Genomic DNA, 16,785 nt, shown 5'->3' on the forward strand with positions numbered 1-16,785 from the left:
TATAAAGTACTTGACAATACTAGAAAAATTAAGATCTATCACTTGATGATTACTGATGAGACAATAAAAAGTTTTTCTTTTTAAATAAAACATCACCTTTAATCTTTATCTATAAATTTATGCCAGGACCATACCATTCAAAAAGGACAACTGTCAAAGTCCTCAGTGGAAAAACTCAAGCAGTCAACAAATAAACATATTAAACTTTTTTGGCTCTTAAACTTAAGACAAAAAGTTAATATAGTTATTTATCCATAAATATATATTGAATGCCTACTGTGCTATACTTAGAACAAAGTGCTACCAATAAACAAAACAGAAAAATCTCTATACTTGTGGAGCAAACATTCCGGTGGCATGGGTAAAAGGGGCAGACAATTTTTTTTACAGTACTTATCACCTTCTGATACTATATTATACTTTCTAAAAAACACCTTCTAATTAGTCTTTTAGAATCAGTACAATCTTCTATATAAAACTAACATGAGAAGTAAAAGTTGGAAGCATAGTCAAGAGACACTGCAAGATACACAGTCACATTTACTTATGTTCATTATATGTCATTTTGTGAAGCAGAATTTTATTTAACTCAATTTTCAAAAATTAGGTTGAAATAAGATTAAAACTGTTTGTTAACCATAAAATAAACCAACCACAAAATTATAAGCAACCAAAGTACTCCAGGTCAATTAATGAAGGTTTTTAAAAAATATTTGACCAAACAAAATTAACCATAATGAGAAAAACTGTTAAAGTGAGATAAAACTACTTTAAAGTTACATGTCGACCTGCGGCTTACCATGAATCTGTGAGTGAGATGTAAGGGTGTAGAACCTGACTGGAATGGCTTTTGCCGGGGAGTTGGCATAGGACCATCATAAAATGACCTCTGGGATGTTACAACTGGTAGATTGTGCATGCTGCCTCCCTGATCATCTTCCTCTTCTTTGAAAAGACTAGAACCAATTTTTAGCACTGTAACATCTAGAAAACAAAGGATTATAATTAGAGAATCATAAATACCAGCTATCTTGGAAAAGTATTACGAAATCTACTAATCTTGTCTAACCATATTTAGTAATACTAACATGCTATTTGCCTCTTTCACTGTGTTAATATCTGTGGTAACAGTTCAAACTTCAGAGGGTTAAACTGTTGGTACCTTAGCATGAAGTAAGTTAGTGACACCGATCTATATTAGCAGTTAGTGTATTGTTAACCAACTGCAGTAAAAATAGTAAAAATATTAATTTTATTAAATTTTGAGTTTTGCATAGACTTTTAAAAAATGTTCTCTGCGTTAAAATGGGAAATGTGTACACGGAATTGGGATGTCTGTCTCAAAAAAAAAAAAAAAAAAAAAAGCATTTGTTGAGCTGAAAGCTGAACTAATTTTTTCACGTAACAGCATTTTTACCTGAAAGAATGCCAGATAAACTAGTTATACCAACTCAGGAATGTGGTAAACGTCTTCTTAAAAATGAAGTGAGTTGGTCATTTAAGAAAAATAACTGACAATTTGTTGTTAACGATAAAATTTGAGCTTTCAAGTGAAAATTAGAATAATGAAAAACCTGTATCTGCCACCATGAACTTGACTGCTCTGTAATATTTAAAAACTTCTGATGAGATTGGTGATGATACTAACAAATATTCGATAACTTGCCAGTAATAAAAAGGTCTGCAAAGCTCAATAAACCAGCATTTTTCAAGCTACCAATGCATATGTGACAGGATCAAACATGGTAAAAGATCCATTCAGAGCTCAAGTTAGATCAATAGATTTTAACATAATAAGAGAGCTGAAAAGTTCACCAGAAAGTTTTCCGCTTCCACATTGCAAGTAATCTTTAAGAGACTATCATTTGCTGTGTTTTGGTAAAGCATCAAAGAGGAATATCTGTAGCTATTTCAACAGACTATTAAAAATACTTCTCCCTTTTCAAACAATATATTGTGTGAGGCTAAATTTTCTTCACATACTTCAAATAAAACTAATGTTATGACAGTAGACTGAGTCTTGAGGCATGTGAGGGAATTCAGCTGTCTTCTATGATAAGATTTGCAAAAGGGTAAAGTAACACCACTTTTCTAACTAGTTGTTTTATTTCATAAAATGTATTATTTATGTTTACATATAATGAGTTTATTGTTAAAGTGAATATTTTAAAAATTTCTCAGTTTTAATTTCTAACATAGTAAACAACAGTAAACGTAACAATTTTCTTTGGGATCCTCAAAAAGTTTAAGAATGTAATGAGTTCCTGAGACCAAACATCTGAGGAGTGCTATACTATAAATCCTACATGCTTTAAATGTAGCACAATTTTACATGAACAGTGGCATTTTACTTGGTGATGTTCAATGCGTTCATTTTAGCATGTAAGTTATAATAATCATTTATTTAAAGGTTCTTAATTATAATCTCAATATCTTAAACAGATACCAAACTATTCAGGTCACCTATTTCTTGAGTTAGCTTGGTAGTGTGTGCCTGTCAAAGAAGTGTCCATTTCTGGCTTCCCTGGTGGACCAGTGGTAAAGAATTTGCTTGCCGATGCAGGAGAAACAGGTTCAATCCCTGATCTGGCAAGATCCCACATGCTGCAGGGCAACTAAGCCTATGCACCACAACCACTGAGCCTGTGCTCTAGAGCCCAGGAACTGCAGCTACTGAGGCCACAGGCCGCAACTACTGAAGCCTGCACGCCCTACAGCCCGTGCTCCACAACAAGAGAAGCCACTACAGTGAGAAGCCCTCACTGCAACTAGAGAATAGCCCCCACTCACCACAACGAAAGAAAAGCCCTCTCAGCAACAAAGACTCAGCATAGCCAAAAACAGGTACAAAAAAAGAGAATCTGTCCATTTCATCTACGATGCTGAATTTATAAGCAAAGTTGTTCATAAATTCAGTTACTAAACATTTGTTATTAATAGCAGTGCTATCTTAAGAGAAATATAACGTGAGCTACAAATGTAATTTAAGATTTTCTAGCAGCCATATTTTAAACAGTAAAAAGATACAGGTAATTAATTTTAATAACATACTGTACTTAAAATATAATTTCAATAAGTACTCAATGTAAAAAATGGCCAGATATTTTACATTCTCTTTTTTGTACTGTCTTCAAAATCTTGTCACATTTAATAAGCATAACATATCTCAATTTGAACTAGCCACATTTTCAGTGCTCAATAGCCACAAGGGGCTAATGGCCATCATATTGGGTAGTGAAGGTCTATGGGATACATGATGATGATACCCCTTCATTACTTCTATCAATCATTTGAGTCTTTCTTTCTTGATCAATCAGGATAGAGATTTATCAGTTTTATTGACCTTTTCAAAGAATTAGCTTTTGGTTTAATGCTAGCAAAATAATGCTCAAAATCCTTCAAGCTAGACTTGAACAGTACATGAACTGAGAACCTGCAGATGTACAAACTGGATTTAGGAAAGTCAAAGGAACCAGAGATCAAATTGCCAACATCAGTTGGATCATACAAAAAGCAAGAGAATTCCAAAAAATCTACTTCTGCTTCATTGATTATGCTAAAGGCTTTGGCTGTGAGGATCACAACTAACTGTGGAAAATTCTTGAGAGATGGTAATACCAGACCACCTTAACTCTTTCCTGAGAAACATGTGGGTCAAGAAGCAACAGTTAGAATCAGACACAGAACAATGGACTGGTTCCAAATTGGGAAAGGAGTATGTCAAGGCTGTATTTTGTTACTCTGCTTATTTAACTTATATGCAGAGTACATCATGCGAAACACTGGACTGGAAGAAGCACAAGCTGGAATCAAGATGGCTGGGAGAAATATCAATAGCATCAGATATACAGATGACATCACCCTTAAGGCATCAAGTGAAGTGGAACTAAAGAGCCTCCTGAAGAGAATGAAAAAACTGGCTTAAAACTCAACATTCAAAAAACTTAAGATCATGGCATCTGGTCCCATTACTTCACGGCTACTAGAAGGGCAAAAAGTGGAGGAACAGTGGTAGATTTTATTTTCTTGGGCCCTAAAATCACTGCGGACAGTGACTACAGCCACAAAATGAAAAGAGGCTTGCTTCTTGGAAGAAAAGCTATGACAAACCTAGACAGCGTATTAAAAAGCAGAGACATTACTTTGCTGACAAAGGTGCATATAGTCAAAGCTAATGGTTTTTCCAGTAGTCATGTACAGATGTGTGAGTTGGACCATAAAGAAAGCTAAGTGCCAAAGAATTGATGCTTCCGAATTTTTGATGCTGGAGAAGACTCATGACAGTCCCTTGGAGAGCAAGGAAATCAAACCAGATAATCCTAAAGGAAGTCAACACTGACTATTTATTGGAAGGACTATTGCCGAAGCTGAAGCTCCAATACCTTGGCCACCTAATGTGAACAGCCAACTCATTGGAAAAGATCATGATGCTGGGAAAGACTGAGGGGCGAGAAGAGGGCGACAGAGGATGAGATGGTTAGATGGCATCATCGACTCAGCGGTCGAGTCTGAGCAAACTCCAAGAGACAGTGAAGGGCAAGGAAGCCTGGCATGCTGCAGTCCATGAGGTCACAAAGAGTTGGGCACAACTTAGTGGCTGAACAACAACAAATATCTTTTGGTTGTCAACTTCATTGACTTCTACTCTTTTAAAAAAAATTTAACAGCTTTATTGAGATATAACTGACATACCGTATAATTGATCCATTTAAAGTATGTAATTTCATGGTTTTTGGTATATTCACAGAAACATGCAACCATCAGCACAATTTTAAAATGTTTTCATCACCTCAAAATGAAACCCTGTACCTCTCAGCTATTACTATTTCTCTATTCATCGTTATGCAACCACTAACTTTCCGTCTCCACAGATTTCTCTGTTCTGAACACTTTACATGAATGTAATGATGCAATTTATAGCTTTGTGATTGACTTCTTTCACTTAGTATAATGTTTTCAAGGTTTATCCATGTTGTAGCCTGCTCTTTATTATTTCCTTCCTTCTGCTTGCTTGAGATTTAATTTCCTCTTTTTCTAGATTGCTAAAGCAGAAGCTTTAGATCATTGTTTTGTTTTTTTTAGGATGAAATCTTTTTCAACATATGTATTTAATAGTATAAGAACAACAACAACAAAATAGTATAACAACATTTTACCAACTCAATCATCAGTTCAGTTCAGTTGCTCAGTCGTATCCGACTCTGTGACCCCCATGTACTGCAGCACACCAGGACCCCTCCCTGTCCATCACCAACTCCCAGAATTTATTCAAACTCATGTCCATTGAGTCGGTGATGCCATCCAACCATCTCATCCTCTGTCGTCCCCTTCGCCTCCTGCCTTCAATCTTTTCCAGCATCAGGGTCTTTTCAAATGAGTCAGTTCTTCGCATCAAGTGGCCAAAGTATTGGAGTTTCAGCTTCAGCATCAGTCCTTCCAATGAACACCCAGGACTAATTTTCTTTAGGATGGACTGGTTGGATCTCCCTGCAGTCCAAGGGACTCTCAAGAGTCTTCACCAACACCATAGTTCAAAAGCATCAATTCTTTGGCACTCAGCTTTCTTTATAGTCCAACTCTTGCATTCATACATGACTATTGGAAAAACCATAGCTTTGACTAGACAGACCTTTGCTGGCAAAGTAATGTCTCTGCTTTTTAACATGCTGTCTAGGTTGGTCATAACCTTTCTTCCAAGGAGCAAGCATCTTTTAATTTCATGGCTGCAGTCACCATCTGCAGTGATTTTGGAGCCCTCCCCCAAAAAAGTCTCACTGTTTCCATTGTTTCCCCATTTATTCGCCATGGAGTGATGGGACCAGATGCCATGATCTTAGTTTTCTGAATGTTGAGCTTTAAGCCAACTTTTTCACTCTCTTCTTTCACTTTCATCAAGAGGCTCTTTAGTTCTTCTTTGCTTTCTGCCATAAGGGTGGTGTCATCTGCATATCTGAGGTTATTGATATTTTTCATGGCAATCTTGACTTCAGTTTGTACTTCATCCAGTCCAGCATTTTTCATGATGCACTCTGCATATAAGTTAAATAAACAGGGTGACAATATACAGCCTTTGATGTACTCCTTACTTACCAACTCAATACTGACTCTGAATAATAGTTTTAATAAAAAATGGAAAATACTGATCAACAGGATGGATTATCACATTCACAAAGTCAACTCATACCAACTGAGTTTTCATCATCTTCAAGGATGTGACTTCGCTGTCTAGGACGACCTGAAGCCGGCATAACATCATCATCATCTTCCTCATCATTTACAATTCCTTTTGAAAAACAGTGGGTTTTGCCTGCATTGTCATTTAGACAGTCACCGACATTACTTGTATCATCTCCATCAAAAAGATCATTATAATCCTTTTCTACTCTGCTAGACACCTTGAACAAATAAATACAAATAAGAAAGTATTAGTGAACTATTTAGATAAACACAATTACTCAAAAGGCAACCTTTTAACATGTACCTATAAACTCTACTGAGTAAGCAAATGCCTTGGTAAAAATAATTAGCAAATATATTTATGAGGAGTGTTATTTACATTATGAAAAACCTAGTCCTTACTTTAAATGCCTTATAATCTATAGATAAGGTGGAAGTATAAGACAGACATGAAAAGCAATACATGTGTATATCCAAATATAAAGCAAGATTTTATTCCTCACAATCATTACCCAGAAAAGAAGTCACCTATGAGTCCTTACAAAGTCTCTCACTATAAGATATTCTCTCATTTATTTTCTTTTTGAACACGATACTGCTTAGATAAGATGTCTAAATGACCTCAGTTAAAGCTTGTTCTGGGGATATTTTTGGAAATTTTTTATTGCTTATAGCAGTAAACAGAACCAATAGAAAAATAAAAGTGGCAATTAATTCAACATTAATCAATGATTCCTAGGAATATAAATATATTGCAAGTACTGAATGTCACTGTAAAAAATTTTTGAAATCACTTTAAAAAAGTGAGCAGTAAGCAGTTATGTTATAAATATCACAATTACTAATATAGAATGAATAAAAACCATACAATGTTAAGTCAAAGGAAAAACATAGCTGGCAATAAAAGTCTAGTAAGAACACCATTAGTGGATTTAAAAGGGACTATATCACAAATCTGTTAGGTGGAAATGCATATAAATGTGTTCTGGAAAGTTGACATTTAAAAAATGAGAGAACAAGAAAAATATTTCTAAGTTCATATGACTGAATAATTAAATAACTAGCAACTGTTTTATCCATTGTCCTAAATGTTTACCTACTCTAGTTGGCAAAAAAATTTGCTTTTAACTTTGTTATAAAAAATGAGGATTTTAATCTTTTCCTCACAGAGAGGGCCAACTCAGTGCTAGAGGTGTTGTAACAGAAATATGTACTGTGAGGAACAAAAGCAAAAAGGAGAGAGACGATAACTCTAAATAGAAGGGCTAAGGTTTTATAAACGGTGACAGAGTAAATTTTTTTAAATTGTTTAAAATTTTATTGGAGTACAGTTGATTTACAGTGTTAATTTCAGCTGATTCAGTTATACATATGTGTATTCTTTTTCATATTCTTTTCCATTATGGTTTATCACAGGTTTCCTGTGCTACACAATAGGACCTTGTTGAACTAAAAATTATTTCTCAATTTACTTTTTGTTTTTATCAATGTTATACATACATATAGTCAGTGTTGCAGGTTTAATATAAAAACAGATGATGAATTTGTTCACTATCTTGATTACAGTTATGGTTTCAACATTTACCTAGTAACATTTACATTTTAAGTATGTGCAGTTTACTTTGTATCAACTGTACTTCAATAAAGCTATTTAAGAAAAAATAAGCTACAAGGATATGCTGTACAACACAGGGAACATAGCCAATATTTTATAAAAACCATAAATGGAATACATCCTTTAAAAATTGGGAATCACTATATTATATACCTGTAACTTACATAATACTGTATGTCAACTATACTTCAGAAAAAAAATTCTTCTGTCTTGGTCTTTTTCCCTACACAGATTCCCCCAAAGATCTTCCAATCTCTTGCTTGAAAAGCGTAAGACTGGTTGACAATGCTCTGGGAGCCAAGTATGAAAAGTGAGCTGGAAATTTGAATGTTCAAGTATATACACTTTCATTTATTCTTTTTCAGTACAGTATTTCCCCTTCACCCAACACCACTCAATTGTACCCAGTGTAACCTTACTTAAGAGAACAAATCAGCTTTCTGCCAGAATGTACACAGGAGTGAGGGAGGACAATTACCTAGCTGTGCTCACTGCTGCTGAGACTGAAGCAGTTTACTTGCTTATTAAATCAACCCTCCTGTTTTCAGCTCCACTTTTACGTACCCAGGGCTACCAAATTCCAAATTTTGGGGACTAAGCCAAGCAAGCTAAATGGCACCTCAGCTGACCCCCATTGCAGTCTTAGGACTCAGCTTTTTGAGAAGTTCAATCTAGTTTCTAATTGTCCTTCTATTTTCCAGCTTCCAGATTTTTTAGTTTTTTACTATCATCATTTCAACTATCTCCTTTATGAGACCATGCACTTAAAAAAATTGTCAGGATTTCCCTGGTGGTCCAGTGGTTAAGAACTGGATTGGGTTTGACTGGGTGCAATTGGGCTGGGTTGGGTTCGACTGCGGATTGGGGTCAATTCCTGTCTGGGAAGATCCCACATGCCATGGGGCAACTGAGCCAGAAATCCGTTAACGACTGAGCCTGTGCTCCTAGAGCTTGTGCCGTGCAGAAGCCACCACGAGAGTCCATGTACAACAGCCGGAGGGTAGCCCCCACTCGCTGCAACTAGACCCAGCATAGCCAAAGATCAATAAATCAACCTAAGAAAATAAAACTCGGTAGTTTTAGTAGGGCTTTCAGGTATCAGGTATTCGAGCATACATAAAACAAGCTCTGAGAGTTGAGGCTAATTCAGGACAGGAAAACTTTAGGTTAAACTAAATTACAGCTATTAACTCTAATTTTCATCTATAAAACATTTAACTAAAAATTCTTAGAACACAAGAATACTAAAGCAGTATTTCACAAAGGTATTTCTTGGAGAGCCATGGAATATTAATGGACATTGTATGGAGGGAAAAAAGTTCCTTAGGAAAATATATTTGTGAAACACTAAGATAAAACAAGTTTAAACAGTTCTGTGACAGACCATTACTGAACTTCTAACAACATAAATGATAATTTTCAAAGAAAGTAACACTTTGCAGTGTTTCCCAAATTCATATGACCACAGAAAGACTAAAGAAAAACTGTTCAACCCTATTACTTATTACCTTACTGTTTGACATCTTTCCATTGGGGTCACAAACATTCTCCAGGAGTCCCAGATTTCCTTCTGCATCAGTATAAGCTATTTGGCCACAAGTAGGATGCCATGACAGGCCACAAATTGCATAACCTTTCTCATGTTTCACCCTAAAAATTAAAACGTAAGCTCTTAAAACCTTGTCAAGAAAAACATAAGCTATCCATTTCTGTAGGTAAATTTTATTTAGCAAAGTTTGGATAAACTTATCTATTAGTGTGCATTTTAATGGTGAATACATGTAAATCCATGGCTAATTCATTTCAATGTATGACAAGAACCACTGCAATGATGTAAAGTAATTAGCCTCCAACTAATAAAAATAAATGGAAAAAAAAACAAAAACAATCTAATGATCACAAATTTGAAATGTTTAATAATAAAACAAACAAAAATCTAATAAAAATAAGCAAAAAATAGACAAAGTATTTACTTAATCATACCTTTCAATGCAATTTTTGGTTTCCACATTCCAAATTATAATCAAACCATTAATACTCCCTGCAGCTAAATACTGTCCACAAGGAGACCAGGTTACTATATTCAGTGTCTAGTAAAGAAAAACAATTAATAAATAACTATTTTATATAATTTGAAACTAAAAAAACTTTTTATTACCAAATTCAAAATTTTACAATCCTTATTATATCCAATTTTTATTTAAATCTGATATACAAATGGCAAGACAAAGTTTACTTATTTTTTAATGTTCTTTTCCTGCAATATTTAACAAAGTAATAGCAGCTACTAGTTTGTTTATCATCAGAAAATTACACTAGTACAATTTTAAAAACAGAGTCTAAGAAATGGTTTTATCCTGGAGAGACAGCACAAGTTATCCTCTTAGCAGTCATCAAGATGAAGAACCAGGAAGTGAAATGAGTCATACTAAGAAGCATAATTGCTGACCTACTGGGCCTCTATTTCCTAACTTCAAAATGGGTAGAATGAGAAAAAAAAGGGGTGAGGGGGGAGAGAGAGAGAGAGAGAGAGAGAGAGAGAGAGAGAGAGAGAGACATAGACTAACAACCTTTCCTTTTCTAAAATTCCAGGGTCTAATAAACAAGTCTCAATGAAATTCACTTAACAATAAATGCTTACTACTAATAATGTGAGAGTTACCTATTCTAATACTACGCTAGGCATTTGACTTCTTACAAATAAAAAGATTTTCTTATCAAAATTCACAAGGTAAAATGGTCAAATAGGACCTAACAAAGACTTATGTACTGTCCAGTTACTGGCTAACTGAAGAAAGGCTGAGGGGCGGAAGATGGAATTCTCCATGTCCAACAATATTTAACTGTAATTGTATTAAAGCAAAGTATGCAGTAAATATTCCCATTAGCCTCTTGAAAGTATCACTTACAAAACCTACCTGAGAGATGAAATTATCTGAAAGATCAAACTGGTTACTCCAAGTTTCTCTTCTGTATAACTTAACAGATTTTTCCACAGGAACCGCCAGTAACTATTAAGAAAGATAAATGATTAAAATAAAAGTTTACATTAGGTTTAAACAGGAAAAAAAGCAGAAAATTCATCCAAATAAGAGCAAAGCTATATTTTAATTGGCAAGTAACCAAACTCAGAAGGTTACTTAAAATCCTAATAAGCAAAGAATGGGTGATGATCACTCAACTGCTTGTACTGAAAAAGAGAGCACTTATAATACTCATATTTTTAATACCATTTCTTAAGGCATATAAGCACTTTGGATCTAGAAATTCATCTTGGACTTTCCTGGTGGTCCAGTGGTTAAGACTGTGTGCTCCCACTGCAGGGGGCTCAAGTTTAACACTAGGTCGCAACCCGTGGCCAAATAAAAAATTTTTAAAAAATTCATCTCATTTGCTGGAAGGAGAGAAGAGAGCCACAATACTTTGTGTATCTTAGAAAAAGGAAACTTATCTTCCTACGTATTCTTCCAAACAAACAGATTAGTAGAAAATGACATATTCTTTTCACACTTACCAAAAAAATGCATTATTTGTTTTTAAAATTTTAGTGTTTCATAAGCAAAGACAAATACATGCCAGATTTCTCAACTATTACTTTAATGCTGAATGTACTCATAAAAGTTTACATGACACAAAACTGTATACATTGAAAAGTCTCTCTAATCCCTAATCCTATTTCTACTTTCCAAAAGCAAAGAACTTAAGCACTGGCTATACATGAATGCATTATGTACATATATGCAAATAGAAACAATAAACAGTAGCATTCCATCTACTATCTATATCTACAGCGTTATAGCCTGATGTTTTAGTATTTCTAAAGATTGATTATTCCTTGTGAAGACACAGATATGCCTCATTCGAACAGATATGCCTCATTCTAACAGTTGCAGGGTATTCCACTCCCAGGAATAAATACCACAATTTAACTAGTTCTCTATTAAAGAACAATTAGGATGTTTACAATCTTTTGCTACTACAAATAAAGATAAGACATTTTTGCCATACGTGATACATAGTGCATATGTGCAAATATATCTATAGAATATATGCCAAGAACTAGTTCCATTGGTCATGCATTCCAATAAAAACTGCCACATCCTCTTCCACACAGTTTATATCAACCCTCTGAGGTTTGAGCATCAGACAAATGAAAAACATATGATCATGTTTCAATTTGTATTTCTTTCAGTATGAAAGCAAGTGTTAGTTGCTCAATCCTGTCCAACTCTTTGCAACCCCATGGACTGTAGCAAACCAGGCTCCTCTGTCTGAAGAATTTTCCAGGCAAGAATTGGAGTGGGTTGCCATTCCCTTCTCCAGGAGATCTTCCAACCCAGGGATCAAATCCAGGTCTCCTGTGTTGCAGATACATTCTTTACCGTCTGAGCTACTAGGGAAGTCCTCAGTATGAAAGGCTGCATATATTTTCATATATAAAAGCCATTTGTGTATCTTTTTCTATACACTGTCTGCTAATGTCCTTGTTCATTTTTTTATTGGGATCTTACTGATTTATAAGAACTCTTGACTATCAAAGAAATTAACTCTATCATATTATTTCAAGCTCTCAGTTTACATTTGTCCTTAGCCACTGAAATATTTTTTTATATTACCGAACTTATAAACTTATAAATTATATTACCGAACTCAAAATTTTCACATACACAGAGAATTTGAAAAACAATACAGCAAATATCTATATAATGAGACTCGCCATGGAAGGCCCCAAGATGGTTCTCAGAAGTTCTCACCTCCTGGTATTTATGCCTTTTGCCTGTACCTTTATTAAATCTCCTTTTCTTCACCTTTATAACATACTAAATTCCCAAATATGCTTGATCCACCTCTGTTTAATAGATACCTATCCATTCATGAGTAAGCAGCAAACTTTTAATTTCCATAGCACACTGTATATTTGATTTAACTAGATTTCACCACTTTTCTTTTTCAAAACTTTTAGTTGTCCATATGGCTTTAGAATAAGTTCTTTGATCCCCCTAAACATCTTACTGATATTTTATATTGCATGTTTTCAAGACTATAAATAATTTAGGTAATAACTGATATCATATCAAAAATTCATTTCAAATAATGGGATATATTTTTTAATGTACTTTTCTAAATATTTTCATTTGCAACAACATAGATAAACCTGGAGGTATTATGCTTAGTGAAATAAGTCAGAGAAAGGCAAATACTGTATGCTATTACTTACATTTGGAATCTAAAAAATAAAATGAGTTAATAAAATGAATAAATAAAACAGAAACAGACTCACAGATAAAAGAACAAATTAGTGGTTACCACTGAGAAGAGAGGCAAAGTGCAAAAGAGGGGCTAGAGATTAAGAAGCACAAACTATATTGTATAAAATAAATAAGCTAAAAGGATATATTGCACAGGGGATGCAGCCAATATTTTGTGTAACTTTAAATGGAATATAATCTACAAAAATTCTGAATCATTATGCTGTACATCTGACACTAACATAACATTGTAGATCACCTATTCCTCAATAAATAAGTAACTTAGAAAAGAATGGGATAAATTTTTTCCTAAAGTTTTCTTTCACTCTTCTGGGTAGCATGTTTCCCTTTATTTGGCTCTTACACATTTTTTGGAGTTTACTCCAAGTTATTTTCTCTTTTCCCACCATATTTTCTAAATGGCTGCTGTTTGTATACAGGACTGTTAGTGGTTTCATATATTAATTTTGCTTCCAATTACCTGATTGAATTTTCATATCAGTAATATTTTTCCCTCAGTTGATTTCCTTGGGATACAAGCATTTTCTTGTATACAAACATTCTCCTTCTCTTCTTTCAAATGTCTCATATCCTTCCATTGTCTAACTATATCAGCAAGTACCCCCAAAATGTTAAACACTAGTAGTAAAAGTTGACATAACAAGACTGTTTACACACTGTTTCATTTAGAAAAATAAAGGGAAAAAAAATAGAAAAAAAGACTAAAGTTGAAATGTTTCTTAAACTTTTCAATAATAATTAATTGGCTTTGAGCTCTAAAATTACAGAATAAACAGTTACAATTAGAAAAATTATTCTTACACTCAAAGACTACAAGGACTAAAACATACAAATAAAACAAAGGTTGAAAAAGAAGAGTCACTCACCTTCCCACTTTTTGGCTGCCAAGCAAGTCTGCAGATTGATTTTGCATTTACCACATCATTGCATTTTTGTAGCAGTGGCCAACTAATAGGACATGTCTGATTTAAAAACAAAACAAAACAGGAAAACCCAAGTCATCTGACTGAAAAATAATCATTTTAAATAAATAAAAATGAAAAATAAAATGCAAAATAAAAATTTATTTCCCTTTATGAAAATCCTCCCCAAAAGATAAGCAGCACTAAATAACATTTAATAAGTGGTTTCTTCAAACTGATATATCGCTCAGAAAAAAGCAACTTAATTCACTTTAACCTAATTATAATACAGTATTCAATTTACCTAAGTTCCTTTAAGTTTTTCAGAATTATAAAGAGCACAAGTCTTAAATAACTAACTCAATAAGAATATTTCCTATGTAGAATAAGCAAACAATATACTCACTGAATAAACACAAACAGAAACCTCCAGTACATTAAAATCTTAAAGTCACTATGAAAAGAAACTTGAGAGATCTACTGTAAAATGTCAAGCTGTCAAAGTCAATTCTTTTAAACAGTTCAAACATGAGGGAAGAGACTGTGGTTATGAGCTGAAGCATATCTGTGGGGGATGTTTTTCTCATCAGCCACATCATCCCCACAAATGCTAAGCCTTCTCTGATTGCCTCAGGAAGAATTAATTGTTCCTTCTGGAAATCCAGAAAGCACTTTCTTCATACCTCTTTTAAAACTACTATCAGGCTGGGTTAGAATAAACTGTGTGACTCTCGAAATCAAGTGTGGCCCATGCCTTATTTTCAAATCCCCAACATTTAGGGACCAAAATATGGTAATTAGTTTGTAAATATATAATGATCAAATTTCCCCTACTGACTTAACAAACCTAAAAATGAAATATAAATCTACAATTTCATTGTGATTGGGTACAAAATCAATTAGTCTTCAACATATACTTTTGAATAGATTACTGTGGAATTCAATCACAAAACCAGTATTTTATGCTACTGAAAAGAAACGAACTAAGAAGGAAAAGAATTACTAATTTGGCCCAATAATACATTATGTAACACCCAGTATATAACCAAATAGGCAAACAGTTTTAAATTCAATTTGATGAGTTTACCTGATCTGAAATTTGCCACACTTTGACAGATCCGTCACAACTAGCTGATGCCTGCAGGAATAAAACAATAGATTTCTCTATAGTTAGAGACATAATACTACATGGAAACTGGTTCAACTGATAAACAGGCTTTTATCAATTGCATGAAATTTTATGCTAATTTTCTTACAGCTTTAAACATAAAATGCAAAAAGAGGGGAAAAAATGATCACCAGAAAGATGTCCTTAGGGTCAAAGGAAAGACTTAAAACAGGGGCATCATGTCCTCGAAATGTTTTCTGTTGGCTGCAATCCATCACATCCACAATTTTGACTAGAAAGTCACTAAGAACAAAAAGAGTAATGTGTATCAATAAATGTCCATGCAAAAGGCTCTCAAAAGCTACGACCCAAATATTTCAAAAACACAAGAATAAATGCCGTCATTCCTTTGTAGCAACATGTGAAATCTGGCACCCATATCTAATAACTTACCTTTTAGTTTTACTCTATAAAGATGCTATAAAAACGTAACTCAAGGTTTCCTATGTGTTAAATACAAATACTTTTAGTAAGTGGCTTCCTTAGTTAAACCTTAAGCTTCTATTATTTGCTAATCTAATTACGGTAATAATCATTTTTAAAAGCACTATGCCAGCACCTCCCTGATGGTCCAATGGTTAAGAATCTGCCTTGCAATGCAACGGACACTGGTCTGACCCCTGGTCTGGAAAGATCCCAAATGCTGTGCAGCAACTAAGCCCTCGAGCGCACCTACCTACACCGAAAATACTAAAGCCCATTCGCTCTAGAGCCCAAGCTCTGAGACAAGAGAAACCACCACAACCAGAAGTACGCACATCCCAACAAACAGCTGCCCCCGCTTGCCACAACCAGAGAAAGCCAGTGTTCTGCAACAAAGACACCATAGCCAAAAAATAAATAAGTAAATCTTAAAAAAAAAAAAAAAAGCACTAGGCGTTTTACTCCAACTCAGCAATTCACCAATTACACTTTCTTCTTATGACAAATAAGCATCAAGAGAAACAAAAATCCTAACTGTACAGTCTAGGTTCTATCTAAAATATTTTTTAAAATTTTGTATCCGATTATCATGTTTACTCAGTCTTTTCCAATATTTACTTAGCAGGCTGTCAACAAAGCAATATATCTCAATTCACAAAGAAGCACAAGTTTATTATCAAAAACCTTTACTGGGAAAAAAGACTAAAATATAATAATTAAATAAAAACAACAAAGAAGGACTAGAGTGCTGAAAATGTTACCCTGAATCCAATCAACGAGGCCATTTTGTCCTAATATTGTTTCATTTTCTGATACCAAAGAGCCTTACCTAGATCCAGCAGCAATTTTTGTACCATCCCCATTAAAGACCACATGGTTTGCATTTGTGGTGAAGCGAGTCAATATTCCATCCGGAACTCCTTCAGGAAACGTGTGCACTTGAATAGTATTGTTAGATACTGCAGTGACCAATTTTCCATTCTAGAAGAAAAATAAAAGAAACACTGGTAAAAATGAATTAATTGGGAGTCCCTCAGTAGTTAAAAATCCTGTAAAAAACAACAACAAATTTACAAATGTAATCCATGTTAAAAGAAAAATAATCACTCAATGTACAACTTTTCTGAAATAGCTATTAGCGAGAGAAACTTATATGCTGTCTTTAGAAAATTTAATTCCCCTTCATCAGCCCAACTTTTAGCCTCTGATTTTTCTTGTACTTCTGCCAAG

General features: G+C 34.2%; 1 protein-coding gene across 1 annotated transcript in view; it reads right to left on the bottom strand.

Annotated features, from left to right (window-relative positions):
- Positions 1-16,785, bottom strand: part of WDHD1 (WD repeat and HMG-box DNA binding protein 1) — a 52,523-nt gene that overhangs the window by 23,175 nt on the left and 12,563 nt on the right. Inside the window, exons 4-12 of the mRNA XM_020883071.2 lie at positions 16,385-16,536; positions 15,264-15,375; positions 15,052-15,102; positions 13,929-14,024; positions 10,711-10,803; positions 9,776-9,882; positions 9,301-9,442; positions 6,185-6,395; positions 800-984 (exon numbers count right to left, since the gene is read on the bottom strand). Of these exons, the coding sequence (XP_020738730.2) occupies positions 800-984; positions 6,185-6,395; positions 9,301-9,442; positions 9,776-9,882; positions 10,711-10,803; positions 13,929-14,024; positions 15,052-15,102; positions 15,264-15,375; positions 16,385-16,536 (1,149 nt within the window). The remainder of the gene's footprint in view (positions 1-799; positions 985-6,184; positions 6,396-9,300; positions 9,443-9,775; positions 9,883-10,710; positions 10,804-13,928; positions 14,025-15,051; positions 15,103-15,263; positions 15,376-16,384; positions 16,537-16,785) is intronic.

Source organism: Odocoileus virginianus, chromosome 6 (genome assembly GCF_023699985.2).
Source record: "Odocoileus virginianus isolate 20LAN1187 ecotype Illinois chromosome 6, Ovbor_1.2, whole genome shotgun sequence".
NCBI lineage: Eukaryota > Metazoa > Chordata > Mammalia > Artiodactyla > Cervidae > Odocoileus > Odocoileus virginianus.